The sequence below is a fragment of the Mobula hypostoma genome, chromosome 12 (assembly GCF_963921235.1).
Source record: "Mobula hypostoma chromosome 12, sMobHyp1.1, whole genome shotgun sequence".
Classification (NCBI taxonomy): Eukaryota; Metazoa; Chordata; class Chondrichthyes; order Myliobatiformes; family Myliobatidae; genus Mobula; species Mobula hypostoma.
This window is the reverse complement of record NC_086108.1, coordinates 94,886,448-94,907,148: the sequence shown is the minus strand read 5'-3', so window position 1 is coordinate 94,907,148 and position 20,701 is coordinate 94,886,448. Positions and strand designations below refer to the sequence as shown.

The 20,701-nt window shown below is 41.0% G+C and overlaps 1 protein-coding gene across 3 annotated transcripts in view; it reads left to right on the top strand.

Annotated features, from left to right (window-relative positions):
• mtf2 (metal response element binding transcription factor 2) overlaps positions 1-20,701 on the top strand; it is a 48,463-nt gene that overhangs the window by 19,418 nt on the left and 8,344 nt on the right. For 2 of the 3 annotated variants that reach the window (XM_063064644.1, XM_063064642.1), the window contains 8 exons: positions 357-505; positions 1,170-1,265; positions 6,295-6,363; positions 6,851-6,974; positions 8,095-8,162; positions 8,796-8,984; positions 14,372-14,483; positions 20,551-20,642. In XM_063064644.1, the coding sequence (XP_062920714.1) occupies positions 357-505; positions 1,170-1,265; positions 6,295-6,363; positions 6,851-6,974; positions 8,095-8,162; positions 8,796-8,984; positions 14,372-14,483; positions 20,551-20,642 (899 nt within the window). The remainder of the gene's footprint in view (positions 1-356; positions 506-1,169; positions 1,266-6,294; positions 6,364-6,850; positions 6,975-8,094; positions 8,163-8,795; positions 8,985-14,371; positions 14,484-20,550; positions 20,643-20,701) is intronic. The other variant, XM_063064643.1, reaches the window with a different exon arrangement.

Here is a 20,701-nt window from a genome sequence, read left to right as displayed (position 1 = left end):
GGCTAAATTTATCAGCCAAGTTCCTGGCACAACGGCACATCACTGCATAGGGCTTAGGAGTGCTATAGTAATATCTCTGTATAATGCCATGATGACCCTGTTTGGTGCTGACTCCAATTGCTTCTTCCTTCCTGAGAATGCATTCTGGAGGCAATGTGAAGCACCTGTGAATGTTTAATTTTCTAAATCATGTTCCAGTGATGGAAAATTGTCATACGGTTAAAATACTGGAAACTGGGGTATCGAAAATGTCTATTTTTTAAGTGCTTGGTATTTTTCACCTTTTGGTGTTTGTATCTTAATCGGTCACTTATGGACCATGTTGCTAATTCATTTGTTTTTGCCTTCCATCTTAGAGGGGCGGTGCTCTTAAGAAGGGACCAAATGCCAAAGCTCTCCAAGTCATGAAGCAGACATTGCCATACCAGTTAGAAGATCTTCAGTGGGATGCAGGCCATAAAACAAATCATGAGCAGTGTTACTGTTATTGTGGAGGCCCTGGGGAGTAAGTCAAATGGTTTAGATTGAATTTGTTTTTGTAGTTAATTTGAAAAAATTGTGAACAATTTTCTTGAGGTTTATGCCTTGTGTGACATAGTCTGTGTCCTTCTATCCTTTCATAAGTAAACCAATACAAGGTATTGGGATATGGCAAAGAAATAAAGACAATTTGTCTTTTAGGTTAAAAAGTCTTAAAAATTTGAAGTACGGAAAGTTTTAAATTTTTGGCGGGGGGGCGGGGGGGTGCGTTTTGACTGAAGTTAATTGGGAAAGAAAGCACACTGACATTTTCATAAACAATTCTGGCTGCAGTCATTATTTCTGTGTAGCTGTAATTCTGAAATATTCAGTTGTTGGAATGCAATCTGTAGTTACACAAAAAGCAAATTACACAAATTAGCTTATAACAGTCTCCTTGAACCCCGTCATTTGTGCCAGTTGGGGTCACAACTGCATGGACACAAGTGCTCCTCAGTCCCTGTTCTTTGGAGTGCTTGAGATGAACTACCTTAGGTGCTTTATAAATCTTTATTTTTAAAAAAGGGCATTCTGTTAAAAATGAGTTCTTCCCATTGAAAGCAAACTTTGTTAGTGGTGATACTACTTTTATTGTAAATATTTAACCAAATTATATTTGGATGTCTGATGCAGATTTCTTTCTTTCTAAGTTGGTACCTGAAAATGTTGCAGTGCTGGAGATGTAAACAGTGGTTCCATGAAGCCTGTATACAATGCTTGCAGAAGCCTATGCTGTATGGAGACAGGTAATGCCTGGTGTTACTGCTTAAAATGTATCTATAATAGTGTGAATTTTACCCAGGTCTGTAATGGGATTGAGTACATGCCCGTTTCATCCAGGTGCCTAGTAGCATTCAAATATTGCAATAATTTGACAATGTAGTTAGGGATATCTGGACACTAATTGATAATTTTAAGAATCTGATTTCCTTTTTAACAACCTAATTGGTGGTTTAAGCTGACTTTGTACTATTTCTGCTGTACCGTTATTGGTATATTGCTGGAATGTTTCAAGAAATTGATCATTGCTTGATTGAATTCTTTTAGTGGCATTTACTGGCAAATCACCTTGTTTATTAATATTGACAATGTTGTTATTTGGGATAAACAACTAAATGTTACCAGACATTAGAAATTTAAGAAAATAGATATAGGTCCTGCAATTCAAAGATGCCAATGTAATCCCATTGTTTTGGAAACGAGGAAGAGGGAAAATAGAGAATCACAGACTGGTTATCCTTAACACAAGTGGTTGGGGACAGGTTTTGGATTTTTTTCTTGATTTGACATGATGCACAATGTTTTGTAGATTAGCTCCAAAAAATCCTCCTTCGATATTTGAAATTTAGAAAATGAGACAGTAACATGTGAAAATAGTTGTGGTGGTTGCATACTTTTGCAAGGCACTGTATGTCACAATATGCAACTTTGAGATTCATTATTTTGTGTTAAAATCTTACATTTGATTTCTTTATTCAAATCCTCAGTATGATGAACTTCTGCAGACCGTACCACTACTCCACCACCCACCATCTGCCATCTTGAAGAAAGTACTTGTCTTTAAGTTTCTTGCATTTCAATCCATTCTCAAACCATGACAGTATATTTCCTCCTAATCTCGTGCATTACGACTTTTTGTGAGAATTCATCCAACTTTGTCAGATCTCCTGACTTTCGTTTATCTATTCTACCAGTTATAGCCTGAAAAGACTAGATCTTTTAAGCCTGATTTCCCTTTCATAAATTCATGTTTCTAAGTGTCTTATTATCCCCTGTTTTCTATGAATTCATAATAATAAATACCCCCTCACTCTGTAAGGTCCAACAGTATGGTAGATTTTCAAGAGACCAAACAAAAATGCAGACTTAAGAGCATTTAAGACAAGTCAGAGAAATGATGATAGAGAGACACAAATCTGGAGAAGGGAACAAGAGCATCTCAAAGGCACTGAACAACCCTCAAATCACAGCACGGTCCATTGTGAAAAAGTGGGGGGAAAAAAAATGAAACCACAGCCACACTGCCTAGGACAGGCCACCCCTCTAAGTTTAGTCACCGGAGAAGAATGACACTTGTTAGAGACTACTGTAATGCTAGCATTCACTGAGTAAGCTGCTGAAGTCAGTGGCTGCAACTGACGATGAAGTTCATGGCTCCACAATCTCTATGGCCTTGACAGAAAGGGTATTTATGGAAGAGTGGCAAGGAAGAAGCCCTGGTTTAAAAAAAAAGCATATCCTTGCTCATAAAAGCTTTGTAAGGTCTCACTTAGAAGATACTATAAAGATGTGGAAGAAGATCTTGTGGTCAGATGAGACTAAAGTGGAGCTTTGTAGCTTCAGCACTAAGTGGTAATGTGGCATAATCTAATACTGTACATCAGCCACGTAACACCATCCCTACTGTGTATGGCGGAGGTAGTGTCATGCTATAGGGATGCTTTCCAGCAGCAGGGACTGGAAATCTGGTCAGGATTGATGGAAAGATGAACGCTGCTAAATATAGAGATCCTGGATAAAAACTTGCTAGGCTGTGCCAGAAAGCTTAAAGTGGGGAGGAAGTTAGTCTTTCAGCAGGACGACAACAGAAAGCACACTGCCAGAGCAACAACGGAGTGGATTCAAGTGAAGAAAATGGATGTCCTTGAGTGGTCCAGTCAGAGTCCTGATCTTTACCCGATCAACCATCTCTGGCCAGACCTCAAAATTGCTGTCCATCACTGCTCCTCAACTAACCCAGTACAGCTTGAACGATTTTCCAAGAAGGAATGGGCAAATCTTGCTCCATCCCATTGTGCAAAGCTAATAGAGACTTAACCAAAAAGACCACTGGCTGTAATAGCTGCAAGATATGGTTCAACTAAGTACTGAGGAAAGGATGGTGAATACGATTGAACAACTGACATTTCAGTTGTTGAATTCTTAGTTTGTAATGCTTCACAATTTTCCCTAACTTTTGGGATCTGAAAAAAAGGAGCATGTGATTCACAAATAAAAATCCTCAGTTAAATTGATCAAAATCCCTGAATAGAAGAGTAATTTATGTGAACGAAAGGTTGGAGCTTAATACTTTCACAAGGCGCTGCACACGACTTTGACAATAAATTTACTGTGAACTTTGAGGGTATTGTAGAGGATGCACTGAGGCCTCCAGGAAACTTAGTGAAGTTGAGAGCATGAGCAAAAACATTGCATGTATTTTATAACATGGATAAATGTGAAGTTATCCAGTTTAGGGAAAATATAGTGTTATTTAGGTAGTGATTGGAGAAATATTGACACAAAGGGATCTGGGTGTCCATGTACACCAGGTGCAGAGAGCAAACTTGTAGATGCAGGTGGGATGTAAGAATGCAAAGTGCTTTGTTGTTTTTCATTGCAAAAAGTTTTGACTACGGGAGCAAGGGAATATTGCTGCATTCCCTTGGTGAAACAACTGGAATATTGAGTGCAATTTTGGTAGAAAATTCTATGGAAAGAAAATACATACTTTCCATAGAGAGACCAGAATGAAGGTTAATCTGACATTACTGGAAATGCCAGAACTGTTGAATTATCATTGTATTGCCTATGTCTGTATTTACTTGAGTTTCTAATGGAGAAGTTTTCTTTAAATATGCAAAATCCATACTGGATGTAGGGAGTAAACCAGGTATTCCAGTCTTCGGATACATGGTAACAAATGTAGGAATGTGGAGAAATTTCTTCATTTGTAGAATTCCTAACCACAAACTAGAAATTATCTTGCAAAGTATAGTTGAGCAGTGGGTGTTGGGTGAGAGCAGGAATATGATATTAAGCTATAGAGGCTCAGATATCATATCAAAAGGCAGAAGATGCTCAAAGTCCAAATGGCCTATTCTACCTCTCTGGTTTTATTTCCTGTTGCCATCTGCTTTTCCAACTTGTAGCTATTCAGGTATGAACATTTCACAGGAATGGGAACCCAGTCTTAATCTGGGGAAGAACATTACAGGTGTCCCCCGCTTTTTGAACGTTTGCTTTACGAAACCTCAGTGTTACGAAAGACCTACATTAGTACCCTGTTTTCGCCTTCAGGAGGTGTTTTCACTGTTATGAAAAAAAAAATCAGCGCGCTATAAAAGGCAGCGCGCGCCCCGAGCAGCCGCTCTCCCCTGGATTCTCGCCGGCATTGCTTAACCACAAGCCTGTGAGCAGCCGTTTGCAAGATGAGTTCTAAGGTATCGGAAAAGCCTGAAAGGGCTTGTGAGGGTGTTACACTTAACGTAAAACTAGACATAATTAAGCGTTTTGATCATGGTGAACAAAGTAAGGACAACGTGAGTTTGACTTGTAGAAGCTGACGAATATGATGTTGAAGAGGTTTTATCATGACCAAGAACTGACAGATGAAGAGCTGATGCAATTGGAAGAAAAAAGGACAACAATCGAAACGGAATGAGTAATGATAAAGTACGACTTTAACTTTGAAAGGGTACGTCGGCTTAGGAGATATTTGCAGGGTGGTTTGAGTCCTTACAAAGATCTGTGTGATAGAAAAATGCGCGAGGCTCGGCAGTCAAGCAAGCCTTCCACATCAGCCGCCGCAGATGATGAACCTCGACCTTCGACATCGAGGCGGGCAGAGATAGAAGAAGATGAGCTGCCTGCTCTAAGGGAAACAGATGATGATGAGATGACACCCCAGTGTCCCACCACCCCAACCCCTAGGCCATGGACAGATACCAGTTCGCGGAGAATGCAACGGTAGCCGGGAGGCACACGGCACATCTTTAAGAAAAAAGCCGAAATAAACATGCTAATTGATTAGGTGCCGCCGACACGTAATTGTCGGCCCAGATCAGAGACGACGCAATCGGAAATCGGCACTGATCTGGGCTGACAATTACGTGTCGGGTGGCACCTAATTAATTAGCTTGTTTATTCCGGCTTTTTTCTTAAAGATGTGCTGTGTGCCTCCTGGTTACCGCTGCATTCCTGCATGCTTCGCGGCAATATATGGCTCGGTGGCCTGGAGGGTGGGGGCCACTGCACCATCCCAACCTGTGACGACGCAGTCTAACACACCATCATCAGTGTGCTCGGCAAGCTATCTTCCGGATTCCCATAAGTGATACTACACTGTACCTACATTATTTCTACTTTATATTGGCTGTGTATTTTTACGTGTTATTTGCTATGATTTGGCAGCTTCATAGCTTAAAGGTTACTGGAGAGAGTGTTCTTGCCAACAGCGCTTGCTTGAGATTTTCGCTACGGAGAACAGTTCGGTAATGATTGTGGAAAAGTATTTCTACTTTATATAGGCTGTGTATTTATCATATCATTCCTGCTTTTACTATATGTTACTGTTATTTTAGGTTTAATGTGTTATTTGGCATGATTTGGTAGGTTATTTTTGGGTCTGCAGACGCCCACAAAATTTTTCCATATAAATAAATGGTAATTGCTTCTTCGCTTTACGACATTTCAGCTTACGAACCGTTTCATAGGAACGCTCTACCTTCGGATGGCGGGGGAAACCTGTAAATATATATTAGGAAATAGAAATTTCTTTTTGCAGGATACAATGTGGAATTCATTGCCTCAGCTTAAATGTTTGCAAAAAATAATTGTCTGGAGACAGTAACTGAGTAGCATGGTATGCTGAAAGGGGTGAGGTGGATGGGATTGGAGTCTTGTGGAGTATAAACATTGCTAAAGGCTTGATGAGCTGAATGGCTTGCTTTCTTCTGTGTCGATCACTTGCACTTTCAAGTTGTATTTTTGATTCATTATTTTTCTTATCTACAGGTTCTATTTATTTATTTGTTCTGTTTGCAATTCTGGACCAGAATACCTCAAACGTCTACCGTTACGATGGTATGTTATTTTTTTCTGGTTTGCCTTAAATGTTTTTCAAGTGACTCTGGCATTGATCTGTATGCCTTTGTCCTCAGGGATAACTGGTTTAAGATTATAAGCAGTGATAAATTTACCAGATATGTTGCGTTCAGTTCATCCCTTTTCACGTATATATTTATGAATACTAAATACATTTTACAATGTAAAATATTTCATTTAAACAAGTATTAAATTAATATTAAGTATTGGCTTAAAACTGAACTGAATTAACAATTGTTTCCATAAAGATTTTATTTCTGCTTTTGTTTTTAAATTAGGCAGCACTAGTATTAGTAAAGTATCTCATTGGTATTTCCCTGCTTCCTTATTTTTCTTGACCTTCTGTGCAGTAATTGTTTTGAGTTTCGTAGTCAGCAAACAAATACGAGCTACTGAAGAAATGTGTTCAAACTATTAGAAATGATTTTTTAATGTCTGAATATTAATGTTAAATATTTTCTCCTAGGGTTGACATAGCACATTTAAGCCTTTATAACCTAAGTGTTATTCACAAAAAGAAGTATTTTGATTCTGAGCTTGAATTGATGACTTACATTCATGAAAATTGGGACAGACTGCAAACTGGTGAGGTAAGACCTAATTACAGTTAGAACTAAATTCAGTTGATTAGTGATCATGTTTTTGGATGAGGAGGGAGTGGTGGTAGCAATTATGACAGACTACTTTTTCCAGATACTATAGAGAGAGTGCAGAGGATAATTACAAGGGTGTTGTCTGGATTGGAGGGCGTACCTCATGAGAATAGGTTGAGTGAACTTGGCCTTTTCTCCTTGGAGTGACACAGCATGAGATGTGACCTGATTGAGGTGTATAAGATAATCGGGGCATTGATCGTGAATAGCCAGAGGCTTTTTCCCAGGGCTGAAATGGCTAACATGAGGGGGATGCAATAAAGTATTTTAAGAGCCTCTTAGATAGGTACATGGAGCTTTGAAATATATAGGGTTATGCACTTGGGAAATTCTAGGCAGATGGAGTGGGTTACATGGTCGGCACAGCATTGTGGGTTGAAGGGCCTGTAATGTGCTGTGGAATTCTATGTTCTTTAATTGTATGGTCCCTTTTTTTCTTCATGTTGGATGTAATAGAAACTGCTGTCTCTCTCTTTCTGTATGACTACATACTTATAACCAGCCTGCAGATTTTTTTATGGTAACATGCTCAACATTAATTGCTAGGGAGGGCAGGAGTTTGCATCTGTTTCTTGGCACATCAACGTTGTCAGTAACATGTCTCTCTACATAATGCGAGATTGATTGCTTGTAGTGCTGATTGACCTAACACACTTGTTCTTGGGGATGCAACCTGAACATTAAGTAAGGGGCAGGTTAACTTTAAAAACTCCTAAATATCAATGGCTGGCTTCACTAAAGTATATTCAATACCAAACCTTTACTATTAACATTGTCATTCAAAATGGCCTGTGTGTTCAGATATACTTTGTCTATTAATTATGTTGTAGAATTTTAAAGGATTGTACAGAAAAACTTATTCATTTTCGGGATGAGAGGTAAATGGAGCTCCTGCTTGCTTAGAAGAGAAAAGTCTCATTGCCTGAATTATTACACAGCTGGAAAATGGTCATAATTAAACGTTAATCTGTACAGCAGTTCATTTGATTTATGTACAATTCCATCATTTGTGATAGCAAAGCAAATGAATATTTTGAATTATTTTCTACATTTGCAGCTTGCAGACACTCTAAAATCTGACCGACATGACTATATTCTTGAAGCCCTAAATGAGAACAAGAGCATGTAAGTGTAGACATACCTTGTAGTAAATAGAAATATCCATGTTCTGAGAATAAGGATGAAACTTTTCTGCTGAATAGATTTCTGTACTTTGCCCTGTATTGTAAATGTCTTCCAGAGAGTGGAATTTGTTCAATATGTTGCCTCAGCTTGTGTCATAATAATAACAGCTTGATATACTTTCAGCTATATCAGCACGCTGGATATTTTGGAAAAAGAAACTCAATAACTTGAGCAGCAGATAACTAATAGAGATATAGAGTTATACAAAATTTACTATCCAGCAGTGTGATTGACAGTTTAATACTCTAATTTGATGCTGTGACAGGCTCTTTTAAAAGAACATTGAAAATACAAACAAATTCTAATCCATACAAACATTTTTAAAGTCATGAATTTGGGTTTGTTTGAGATTAAATAAAATAGTGGCTAGATGGAGTTTGTGCCCATCAATATGTGTTTTTAGAAAAAATCTTATTTGTTCTTGCTAACAGAATCTTTTTCTCATCCCAATTTGTTTGGCTCCCCACAGAAAAATGTTACATAATGTATAGTACACCCAGAAGATGTATACCTTTCCCCTTTCATGTGTAGCACAAGCATCTGTTCATTCTCGTCTTGGTTATTTTTCTTCAGGTTTATGTCTGGGAAAGAAATCAAGAAGAAGAAACATTTGTATGGATTGCGAATTCGGGTTCCTCCCATTCCTCCAAATGGTGTAATGAAGACTGAGGAAAGTACTGAGGAAGTTTCTCATGAATTTAAAATTAAAGGGAGGAAGTCCAGTAAATCCACGTCCTTACCTGCACCTGCAACTACAAAAAGGTAAAACTGCTTTCAATTACTATCTGTGAATCTTAAATACTAATGATTTCTTTCTCTGCACGCCCTGTATCATCCAAGGTCCCCACTATTTTTGCAGCTACCAGTGCATGGGTATACTTGTGCATATGATAATAAGCTTGATTTTTGATTAAACTGAGGCCATTCTGATATACCATGTCTTTAAAAAGTATTCCCCCCCCCCGAAAGTTTTCAAGTTTTTTTCAACATTAAGGGAGCTAGGGCTTTACTCTTTGGAGAGAAGGGGGATGAGAGGAGACATGATAGAGGTGTACAAGATATTAAGAGGAATAGATAGAGTGGATAGCCAGCGCCTCTTCCCCATGGCACCACTGCTCAATACAAGAGGACATGGCTTTAAGGTAAGGGGTGGAAGTTCAAGGGGGATATTAAAGGAAGGTTTTTTACTCAGAGAGTGGTTCGTTCCTGGAATGCACTGCCTGAGTCAGTGGTGGAGGCAGATACACTAATGAAGTTTTTAAAAGACTACTAGACAGGTATATAGAGGAATTTAAGGTGGGGGGGGGTTACATGGGAGGCAGGGTTTAAGGGTTGGCACAACATTGTGGGCTGAAGGGCCTGTACTGTGCTGTACTGTTCTATGTATGTAACATCAAATCACAGTGGGTTTAATTTGGCTTTTTTGACACTGACCAACAGAAAAAGACTGTGTCAAAAGTGAAAACTGATCTCTACAAAGTTATCTAAATTAATTACAAATATAAAATAATTGATTGCATAGATATTCATCCCCCTCCCTTTGAATATGACACAGTAAATCATCATTAGTGCAGCCAATTGGTTTTAGAAATCACATAATTAGTTAAATGGAGATCTGTTTTTGGAGACCTGTGTGCAGTCAAGGTGTTTCAATTGATTGTACAGGTGTACATTACTTTATCTGAAATTCTGAAATCCAAAAAGCTCCGAAAACCGAAGTTTTTTCACCAACAGCTGACGTCACTCAGGTGTGACGTGGCAGCGCTAGCAGAGGCCGCCATGAGTTAGTCCTGACGAAGGGTCTCGGCCTGAAACGTCGACTGCACCTCTTCCTATAGATGCTGCTTGGCCTGCTGCGTTCACCAGCAACTTTGATGTATGTTGCTTGAATTTCCAGCATCTGCAGAATTCCTGTTGTTTGAGGCCGCCATTCGTCAGTTGTGGCTCAGCGCTCGTACTGATTACACGTGCATTTGCTGTTTGCTGATATTTTGTGTTCTCTTGTGTTTAATTTCACTGTGAAAATGTCAAAAAGAGCTGCAGATACCTCTATGGGTGACAATGAGAAAAAGAGAAGGAAGTATCTATCATCAATAACGCAGAAAGTGGAGTTATTGCATAAGCTTGATCGTGGTGTGTCTGTGCAGCGTCTTACTGAAGAAAATAGTATCGGAACTACCACTGTATGTGACTTAAATAAACAGAAAGGAAAGTTACTGAAGTTTTATCGTGACAGTGACGTTCTACATTTATTCCAATAAGTCATTTACCATGTGTTTGATTCGGTTCGCTTGAAGCTGTATATCTTTGTTTTATTGAATGTTTTTGTTGGAAATAAATTTTTTTCTTGTCATTATTCCCTTAACAATATGGTATAACAACTATTTACATAGCATTTACATTGTATTAGGTATTATAAGTAATCTAGATATGATTTAAAGTAAATGGGAGGATATGCATAGGTTTGTTGCGCCGCCAGGTCCTAAAGTCCACCGCATTGAGATAGGTGAAATAAGGGACTTGAGCATACGTGTTTTTTGGTATCGGGAGTGGGGGTGGGGGGGGACTGAAATCCAAAAATTCTGAATTCCTTAATGTAACTGGCCCCAAGGATTTTGGATAAGGGATTGTGGACCTGTAGTAAAAATACACCTGTACCTGGAAGGTCCAGCTGCTGGTGAGTCAGTATCCTGGCAAAAACTACACCATGAAGACAAAAGAACACTCCAAGCAACTCCATGAAAAGGTTATTGAAAAGTACAAGTCAGGAGATGGACACAAGAAAATTTCCAAGTCACTGAATATCCCTTACAGTACAGTTAAGTCAGTCATCAAGAAATGGAAAGAATATGGCACAGCTGTAAATCTGCCTAGAGCCAGCCGTTCTCAAAAACTGAGAGTGACTCTGCAAGAAGGGAACTATTGAGGGAGGCCACCAAGAGACCTATGGCATCTCTGGAGGAGTTACAAGCTGCAGTGGTTGCTGATATGGGAGAGACAGCACATACAACAACTGTTGTCCGGGTGCTTCACCAGTCACAGTTTTATGGGAGAGTAGCAAAGAGAAAGCCACTGTGCGGGGGAAAAAACTCACATGAAATCTTGGCTAGAGTTTGCTAGAAGGTAGGTGGGAGACTGAAATCAGCTGGAAGAAGTTCTATGGTCTGAAACCAAAATAGAGCTTTTTGGCCACCGGACTAAACGCTATATTTGGCTTAAGCCAAACACAGCACATCATCAGAAACATACCATACCTACCATGAAGCATGGTGCTGGCTGCATTATGCTGTGGGGATGCTTCAGTGCAGCAGGCCCTGGAAAGCTTGTGAAAGTAGAGGGCAAAATGAATACAGCAAAATATGGGCCAATCCTGGAGGAAAACCTGATGCGATCTACAAAAAACCTGCAACTTAGGAGAAGGTTTGTTTTCCAGCAAGATAATGACCCCAAGCATAAAACAAAGCTGCCCTGGAATGACTTAAAAACAACAAAGTTAATGTCCTGGAGTGGCCAAGTCTGCGTTCAGACCTCAGTCAAATTGAGAATTTGTGGCTGGACTTGAAAAGGGCTGTTCACTTAAAATCCCCATGTAATCTGATGAGCTTGAGCAGTTTTGTAAAGAAGAATGGGAGAAAAATTACAGTGTTCAGATGTGCAAAGCTGATTGAGACCTATCCACACAGACTGTAATTGCTGTCAAAGGTGCATCTATTAAATATAGGCTTGAAGGGGATGAATACTTGTGCAATCAATTATTTTGTGTTTTATATTTGTGATTCCTTCAGATTACTTTGTAGAGATGTGTTTTTACTTTGACAAAGTGTTTTTTATGTTGAACAGTGTCAAAAAAGGCAAATTAAATCCACTGTGATTTAATGTTGTAAAACAATAAAACATGAATGCTTTTTATAGGCACTGTACATGAACTGCTTTAGGCTGTAAGGGTTGATGGTGGCCCATCAGTTGCCAAAGAAGTGAAATGTTTATTTTCTTGAAGTCATCAAATCCAGATTTTTGTAAGGAGGGCATAGAATACAGCATAGGCTTCCATCTACATGAAGTTAATGGTTGGTTGACATGTTTTATTTGGTAGAGGAAGTCTGTTTAAAATTTTGAGATTCATCACTTTTGCCAGTCCTTCCTGGAGCAAAATTAGGAGTCTTAGTAGCTGTATTGCTTGATGAATGTTTTGTTTTAAAAAAAAACACTTTTGATAGATTGAGGCAGTTTATAAACATGCATATGGATTTTAGCAAGGCATTTGATAAGATACCCCATGCAAGGCTTATTGAGAAAGTAAGGAGGCATGGGATCCAAGGGGACATTGCTTCGTGGATCCAGAACTGGCTTGCCTACAGAAGGCAAAGAGTGATTGTCGACGGGTCATATTCTGCATGCAGGCTGGTGACCAGTGGTGTGCCTCAGGGATCTGTTCTGGGACCCCTACGCTTCGTGATTTTTATAAGTAACCTGGGTGAGGAAGTGGAGGGATGGGTTAGTAAATTTGCTGATGACACAAAGGTTGGGGGTGTTGTGGATAGTGTGGAAGGGTGTCAGAGGTTACAATGGGACATTGATAGGATGCAAAACTTGGCTGAGAAGTGGCAGATGGAGTTCAACCCAGATAAGTGTGAGATGGTTCATTTTAGTAGGTCAAATATTATGGCAGAATATAGCATTAATGGTAAGACTCTTGGCAGTGTGGAGGATCAGAGGGATCTTGGGGTCCGAGTCCATGGGACACTCAAAGCTGTTATGGAGGTTGACTCTGGTTAAGAAGGCATAAGGTGCATTGGCCTTCATCAATCATGGGACTGAGTTTAATAGCCAAGAGGTAATGTTGGAGCTATTTAGGACCCGGGTCAGACCCCACTTGGAGTACTGTGCTCAATTCTAGTTGTCTCATTACAGGAAGGTCATGGAAACCATAGAAAGGGTGCAGAGGAGATTTACAAGGATGCTGCCTGGATTGGGGAGCATGCCTTATGAGAATAGGTTGAGTGAACTCGGCCTTTTCTCCTTGGAGTGACGGAGGATGAGAGGTGACCTGATAGAGGTGTACAAGATAATGAGAGGCATTGATTGTGTGGATAGTCAGAGGCTTTTCCCTAGGGCTGAAATGGCTAGCACAAAAGGGCATAGTTTTAAAGTGCTGGGAAGTAGGTACAGAGGAGATGTCAGGGTAATTCTTTTATGCAGAGAGTGGTGAGTATGTGGAATGGGCTGCTGGTGGCGGCAGTGCAGGTGGAAGTGATAGGGTCTTTTAAGTGACTCCTGGACGGCTACATGGAGCTTAGAAAAATAGAGGGCTATGGGTAAAGCCTAGGTAGTTCTAAGGTAGGGACATGTTCAGCACAGCTTTGTGGGCCGAAGGGCTTGTATTGTGTTCTGTTTTCTATGTTTCTATGATGTAAGTAAAACTGCTATGTCACTGAAAGAATGATCTATTTTTGGTATCAAGTACATCTTGTAATGCTCATTGGTTATTAATTATAACAAATTACTGCCAGTGATATCCTTTAAGTTGCTGAACATTGGAACTAAAACAAATTGAGAGATGTAAGAATTAAGTTCTAGTTCAAGTTTAATTATCAGTCAACCAAAAGCATGTATACAGCTAAACGATATATTATCCCTCTGGGGCTTAGGTGCAAAACACAGTAAGTGCAGTTGCACACAGCACGTATAGTTATGATAGCATATACAATCACAAAATACGATTGGCATAAGTCATTGTGGCATGGCCTGAAAATTTGCCCACAGGATGTTGTTCTGAAGCCACACTTCAGTTGAAGTCTGAAAAAGTGGGAAAGTAACGTACAGAAAAAGAACCAAACAGTGTAATTTTCAAAATTTATCCAAATTGCTTGTGTTTAGAATCACGACCTTCATATTAGTAGACTGCACACTTTCTTAAAATCCTTTCTGGTTGTAACCCAGATGAAAGATTATACTGGCAATCATAAGGCGATGGATTACCATTAAGTCCTTCTGGAAAGAATGCTGGAAGACTGTTTTGTAACTTCATTAGTTTTGTTTTCATATTGGATAAGCTACAGTTGTGTCCCCTGAAGAATTTGGATGTTGCAGATGTTAAAAGACAATGCACTGAGTTTACATATTAACTGTGAACTATTTTCTCTCTTTAGTCCATTAAATAATGGCATAGAGAAGAAAGGCAAGAAAAAATCTTCAGTTGAATCATCTGAACAATACACAAAATTGAAGAAAATAAAGAGATTTTCTAACCCAGCAACTGTGGTAAGGATGCTTGTTGACTTTGTATTTATCATTTACAGTTTAGGAGCACATCTCAAATTAATGTTACAGTAGTAGAGATGGTATCCATGTTAGTCATAGAAACATAGAAACATAGAAAATAGGTGCAGGAGTAGGCCATTCGGCCCTTCGAGCCTGCACTGCCATTTGTTATGATCATGGCTGATCATCCAACTCAGAACCCCGCCCCAACCTTCCCTCCATACCCCCTGACCCCCGTAGCCACAAGGGCCGTATCTAACTCCCTCTTAAATATAGCCAATGAACTGGCCTCAACTGTTTCCTGTGGCAGAGAATTCCACAGATTCACCACTCTCTGAAGAAGTTTTTCCTAATCTCGGTCTTAAAAGGCTTCCCCTCTATCCTCAAACTGTGGCCCCTCGTTCTGGACTTCCCCAACATCGGGAACAATCTTCCTGCATCTAGCCTGTCCAATCCCTTTAGGATCTTATACGTTTCAATCAGATCCCCCCTCAATCTTCTAAATTCCAACGAGTACAAGCCCAGTTCATCCAGTCTTTCTTCATATGAAAGTCCTGCCATCCCAGGAATCAATCTGGTGAACCTTCTTTGTACTCCCTCTATGGCAAGGATGTCTTTCCTCAGATTAGGGGACCAAAACTGCACACAATACTCCAGGTGTGGTCTCACCAAGGCCTTGTACAACTGCAGTAGTACCTCCCTGCTCCTGTACTCGAATCCTCTCGCTATAAATGCCAGCATACCATTCGCCTTTTTCACCGCCTGCTGTACCTGCATGCCCACTTTCAATGACTGGTGTATAATGACACCCAGGTCTTGTTGCACCTCCCCTTTTCATAATCGGCCACCATTCAGATAATAATCCACTATTTCTTGGGCTACTTCCTTAAGCACTCTAGGATGCAGACCATCTGGCCCTGGGGATTTATCTGCCTTCAATCCCTTCAATTTACCTAACACCACTTCCCTACTAACATGTATTTCGCTTAGTTCCTCCATCTCACTGGACCCTCTGTCCCCTACTATTTCTGGAAGATTATTTATGTCCTCCTTAGTGAAGACAGAACCAAAGTAATTATTCAATTGGTCTGCCATGTCCTTGCTCCCCATAATCAATTCACCTGTTTCTGTCTGCAGGGGACCTACATTTGTCTTTACCAGTCTTTTCCTTTTTACATATCTATAAAAGCTTTTACAGTCCATTTTTATGTTCCCTGCCAGTTTTCTCTCATAATCTTTTTTCCCCTTCCTAATTAAGCCCTTTGTCCTCCTCTGCTGAACTCTGAATTTCTCCCAGTCCTCAGGTGAGCCACTTTCTCTGGCTAATTTGTATGCTTCTTCTTTGGGATTGATACTATCCCTAATTTCTCTTGTCAGCCACGGGTGCACTACCTTCCTTGATTTATTCTTTTGCCAAACTGGGATGAACAATTGTTGTACCTCATCCATGCAACCTTTAAATGCTTGCCATTGCATATCCACCGTCAATCCTTTAAGTGTCATTTGCCAGTTTATCTTAACTAATTCACGTCTCATACCTTCAAAGTTACCCCTCTTTAAGTTCAGAACCTTTGTTTCTGAATTAACTATGTCACTCTCCATCTTAATGAAGAATTCCACCATATTATGGTCACTCTTACCCAAGGGGCCTCTCACGACAAGATCGCTAATTAACCCTTCCTCATTGCTCAAAACCCAGTCCAGAATAGCCTGCTCTCTAGTTGGTTCCTCGACATGTTGGTTCAAAAAACCATCCCACATACATTCCAAGAAATCCTCTTCCTCAGCACCTTTACCAATTTGGTTCACCCAGTCTACATGTAGATTGAAGTCACCCATTATAACTGCTGTTCCTTTATTGCACACATTTCTAATTTCCTGTTTAATACCATCTGCGACCTCACTACTACTGTTAGGTGGCCTGTACACAACTCCCACCAGCGTCTTCTGCCCCTTAGTGTTACGCAGCTCTACCCACATCGATTCCACATCTTTCCGGCTTATGTCCTTCCTTTCTATTGCGTTAATCTCTTCTTTAACCAGCAACGCCACCCCACCTCCCCTTCCTTCATGTCTGTCCCTCCTGAATATTGAATATCTCTGAACGTTGAGCTCCCATCCCTGGTCACCCTGGAGCCATGTCTTTGTGATCCCAACTATATCATCATTAATAACAATCTGCACTTTCAATTCATCCACCTTATTACGAATGCTCCTTGCATTGACACACAAAGCCTTCAGGTGCTCTTTTACAACTCTCTTAGCCCTTATACAATTATGTTGAAAAGTGGCCCTTCTTAATGCTTGCCCTGGATTTGTCGGCCTGCCACTTTTACTTTTCTCCTTCCTACTTTTTGCTTCTACCCTCACTTTACACCCCTCTGTCTCTCTGCACTGGTTCCCATTCCCCTGTTGTGAACTAACCTCCTCACGCCTAGCCTCTTTAATTTGATTCCCACCCCCCAACCATTCTAGTTTAAGGTCACCTCAGTAGCCCCTGCTAATCTCCCTGCCAGGATATTGGTCCCCCTGGGATTCAAGTGTAACCTGTCCTTTTTGTACAGGTCATGCCTGCGCCAAAAGAGGTCTCAATGATCCAAAAACTTGAATCCCTGCCCCCTGCTCCAATCCCTCAGCCACGCATTTATCCTCCACCTCATCGCATTCCTACTCTCACTGTCGCGTGGCACAGGCAGTAATCCCGAGATTACTACCTTTGTGGTCCTTTTTCTCAACTCCCTTCCTAGCTCCCTATATTCTCCTTTCAGGACCTCATCCCTTTTCCTACCTATGTCATTGGTACCTATATGTACCACGACCTCTGGCTCCTCACCTCCCACTTCAGGATATCTTGGACACGATCAGAAATATCCCGGACCCTGGCACCAGAGAGGCAAACTACCATCCGGGTCTCTGGACTGCATCCACAGAATCGCCTATCTGACCCCATTACTATTGAGTCCCCTATCACAACTGCCCTCCTCTTCCTTGCCCTACCCTTCTGAGCTACAGGGCCAGACTCTGTGCCGGAGGCACGGCCACTGTCGCTTCCCCCGGGTAAGCTGTCCCCCCCAACAGTACTCAAACAGGAGTACCTGTTGTTAAGGGGCACAGCCACCGGGGTACTCCCTATTACCTGACTTTTCCCCTTCCCCCTCCTAATCGTGACCCACTTGTCTGCCTCCCGTGGCCCCGGCGTGACCACCTGCTTGCAACTCCTCTCTATCACCTCCTCACTCTCCCTGACCAGACGAAGGTCATCGAGCTGCAGCTCCAGTTCCAGTTCAGTAACGTGGTCCCTTAGGAGCTGCATCTCGATGCACTTGGCGCAGATGTAGACGTCCGGGAGGCTTGGAGACTCCAGGGCCTCCCACATCCGACACCGAGAACAGTAAACTGCCCTCACACTCCTACTGCCCCTCTCCTCAAATAACTTATGAAATGACTTATTACGTGAGTCCTTGCCAGTGACGATTCAATCCTAAATGACCACTTCAGTTGAGATTATTTTGCTTGGGAGTTGTACTGTTGCTGAATTGTTTGATCTCTGCATGTGGATTTCCAGCTGGTCATGAGTAGGTAATCTGACCAATTTCGTTAAGGATTAATACAAAAGTAAATTTACTATTGCAGAACTGAGTTACATAGTCTTTATTACAAACCTATTTGAGACAATTTCGATAACATTGGTATAAGGATTAGTGATTGAGGATTTTGGTTATCTAATAGTTTGATTATAATACACATAAACAGGTGGGTATTATATATAAAAATATGAAAATTACTTTGAAAACTACATTTTAAACCAGTTGAAGCTTAGTGCTGATCCATTCCTGGTAACTTCTGTATTATATATAATAATACATTCTTAAACTACTTGCAGCTAGAAATGTTGGATGGCAATTTTTAACTATTCTGTAATTGTGTAAGCTTGCTTTAAAATAAAGCAATGACTACTTTATAAGCAGGTTTTAAAAAATAGATAGGTTGCATGGATGTGGTACTTAAGTGTACCAGATGTGATCAAATCACATTTATCAGTCATCAATGGTCTGAAGCACACTGTTTCAATATACAAAAAATGCCAAACCTTAAAATTAAGAATCATTCCTATAATTGGAAGGTAATGACAATTTTTAGTAATATATCTATGATCAAGTTAACACATAAATTGTACATCTGGAATCCCAGAAAAAATGGAGAAAAGTTGTTGTAAGACTATAAATTTCCTTTTGAACTATAGTTATGAAGACTAAAGAGAATCTATAGAACAACCTGCTGGAGGAGCTTAGCAGGCCAGGCAGCATCTATGGAAAAGAGGATAGTCAACGTTCTGGGCTGAGACCCTTCAGAAGGACTGAAGAAAAAAAAGTTGAGGAATAGATGTAAAAGGTGGGGGGAGGGGAGGTGATGGGTGAAACGGGGAGGGGTGAGGCAAAGAGCTTGGAAGTTGATTGGTAAAAGAGGTGAGGGCTGGAGAAGGGGGAATCTAATAGGAGAGGACAGAAGGCCATGGAAGAAAGATGAGGGGAAGGGGGTAGGAGCACCAGAGGGAGGCAATGGGCAGGCAAAGGGAAAAGGGAATGGGGAATGGTGAAGGGGAGGGGGGCATTACCGGAGGTTCGAGAAATCAATGTTCATGCGATCAGGTTGGAGGCTACCCAGACAGAATATAAGGTGTTGCTCCTCTAACCTGAGTGTGGCCTCATCGCGACAATAGAGACCATGAATAGACAAATTGTAATGGGAAGTAGAATTAAAATGGGTGGCCTCTGGAAGATCCAGCTTTTTCTGGCGAAGCGGTCTCCCAATCTGTCTGGTCTCACCGATGTACGGGAGGCCACACCTGGAGCACTGGATACAGTAGATGACCCCAATACGCACCCCATTCCACACACGTCTGCTCTCACCCCATCCTCCCACCACCCTATTAAGGATAGGGTTCTTCTCCTCACCTACAACCCCATCAGCCTCGGCATCCAGCACATATTTCTCCACAACTTCTGCCATCTCTAAAGGGATCCCACCATCAAGCACATCTTTCCCTCCTCCCCACTTTCTGCTTTCTGCGGGGATCACTCCCTATGTGGCTCCGTTGTCCATTCATCCCTTTCCACTGATTTCCCTCCTGGCACTAAGTGCCACACCTGCCCCTATGCCTCCTCCCTCACCATTCAGGGCCCCAAACAGGCAACACTTAACCTGTGAGTCTGTTGGGGTCATGTATTATGTCCCGTATTCTCAGTGTGGCCTCCTGTATATCGGTGAGACCAGATGTAGATTGGGCAACTGCTTTGCCGACCTATGCTCCGTCCACCAGAGAAAGTGAGATTTCCCAGTGGGAATTCCACTTCACATTCCTATTCCAATATGTATTATTGGCCTCCTCCACTGTCATGATGAGGCCACACTCAGGTTGGAGGAACAACACCTTGTATTCCATCTGGGTAGCCTCCAACCTGATGGCATTAATATCAATTTCTTTAACTTCCGGTAATGCCCCCTCCTCCCCGATTTTTATATTCCCCTCTAACTTCACCTTATCTCCTTGCCTGCCCATCACTTCCCTCTGGTGCTTCTCCCCCTTCTCCATTCCTGTATCTCTTTCACCAATTAATTTCCCAGTTCTTTACTACACTTCTCCCCTCCCGGTTTCACCTATCACCTTGTTTCTCCCTCCCTCCCCTACCCCCAGCTTCATCTTTTTTTCTCCAGTCCTGCTGAAGGGTCTCGGCCTGAAATGTTGACTGTACTCTTCCATAGATGCTGCCTGAGATCCTCTAGCATTTTGTGTGTGTGTTGCTTGGATTTCCAGCATCTGCAGATTTTCTCTTTTTTGTGATGTAGAGCAACTTCTAAGCTTCCTGTAGTTTATTAAATTTGCCAATCAGCTGCTGAGAGATGTGTGAATGTGAAGACTGATTGTGGAATAGTGGAAAGTGCATCTAGACTTAAATGAGCTATGCATCAGTGAAGAGCAAGACAGACTGTGATGTTTATTCACAGTTGAACTTGCAGTTTTTTTGTGTTGCAGCCATAGCCATATTGATCCAGCATTTTTTTTCAGGAAAGTGAAAAAAGTAACCAAAGCCACTGTGATTTTCAGGACCAGTCTGCAATGTTGGATTCACTTGCCTTGGATCTACCTGGTCCCAAAAGGTAACTAAGTTCTGTACAAAACAAGCTTTTGAAACAAAACCTGAAATTATTTTAACTTA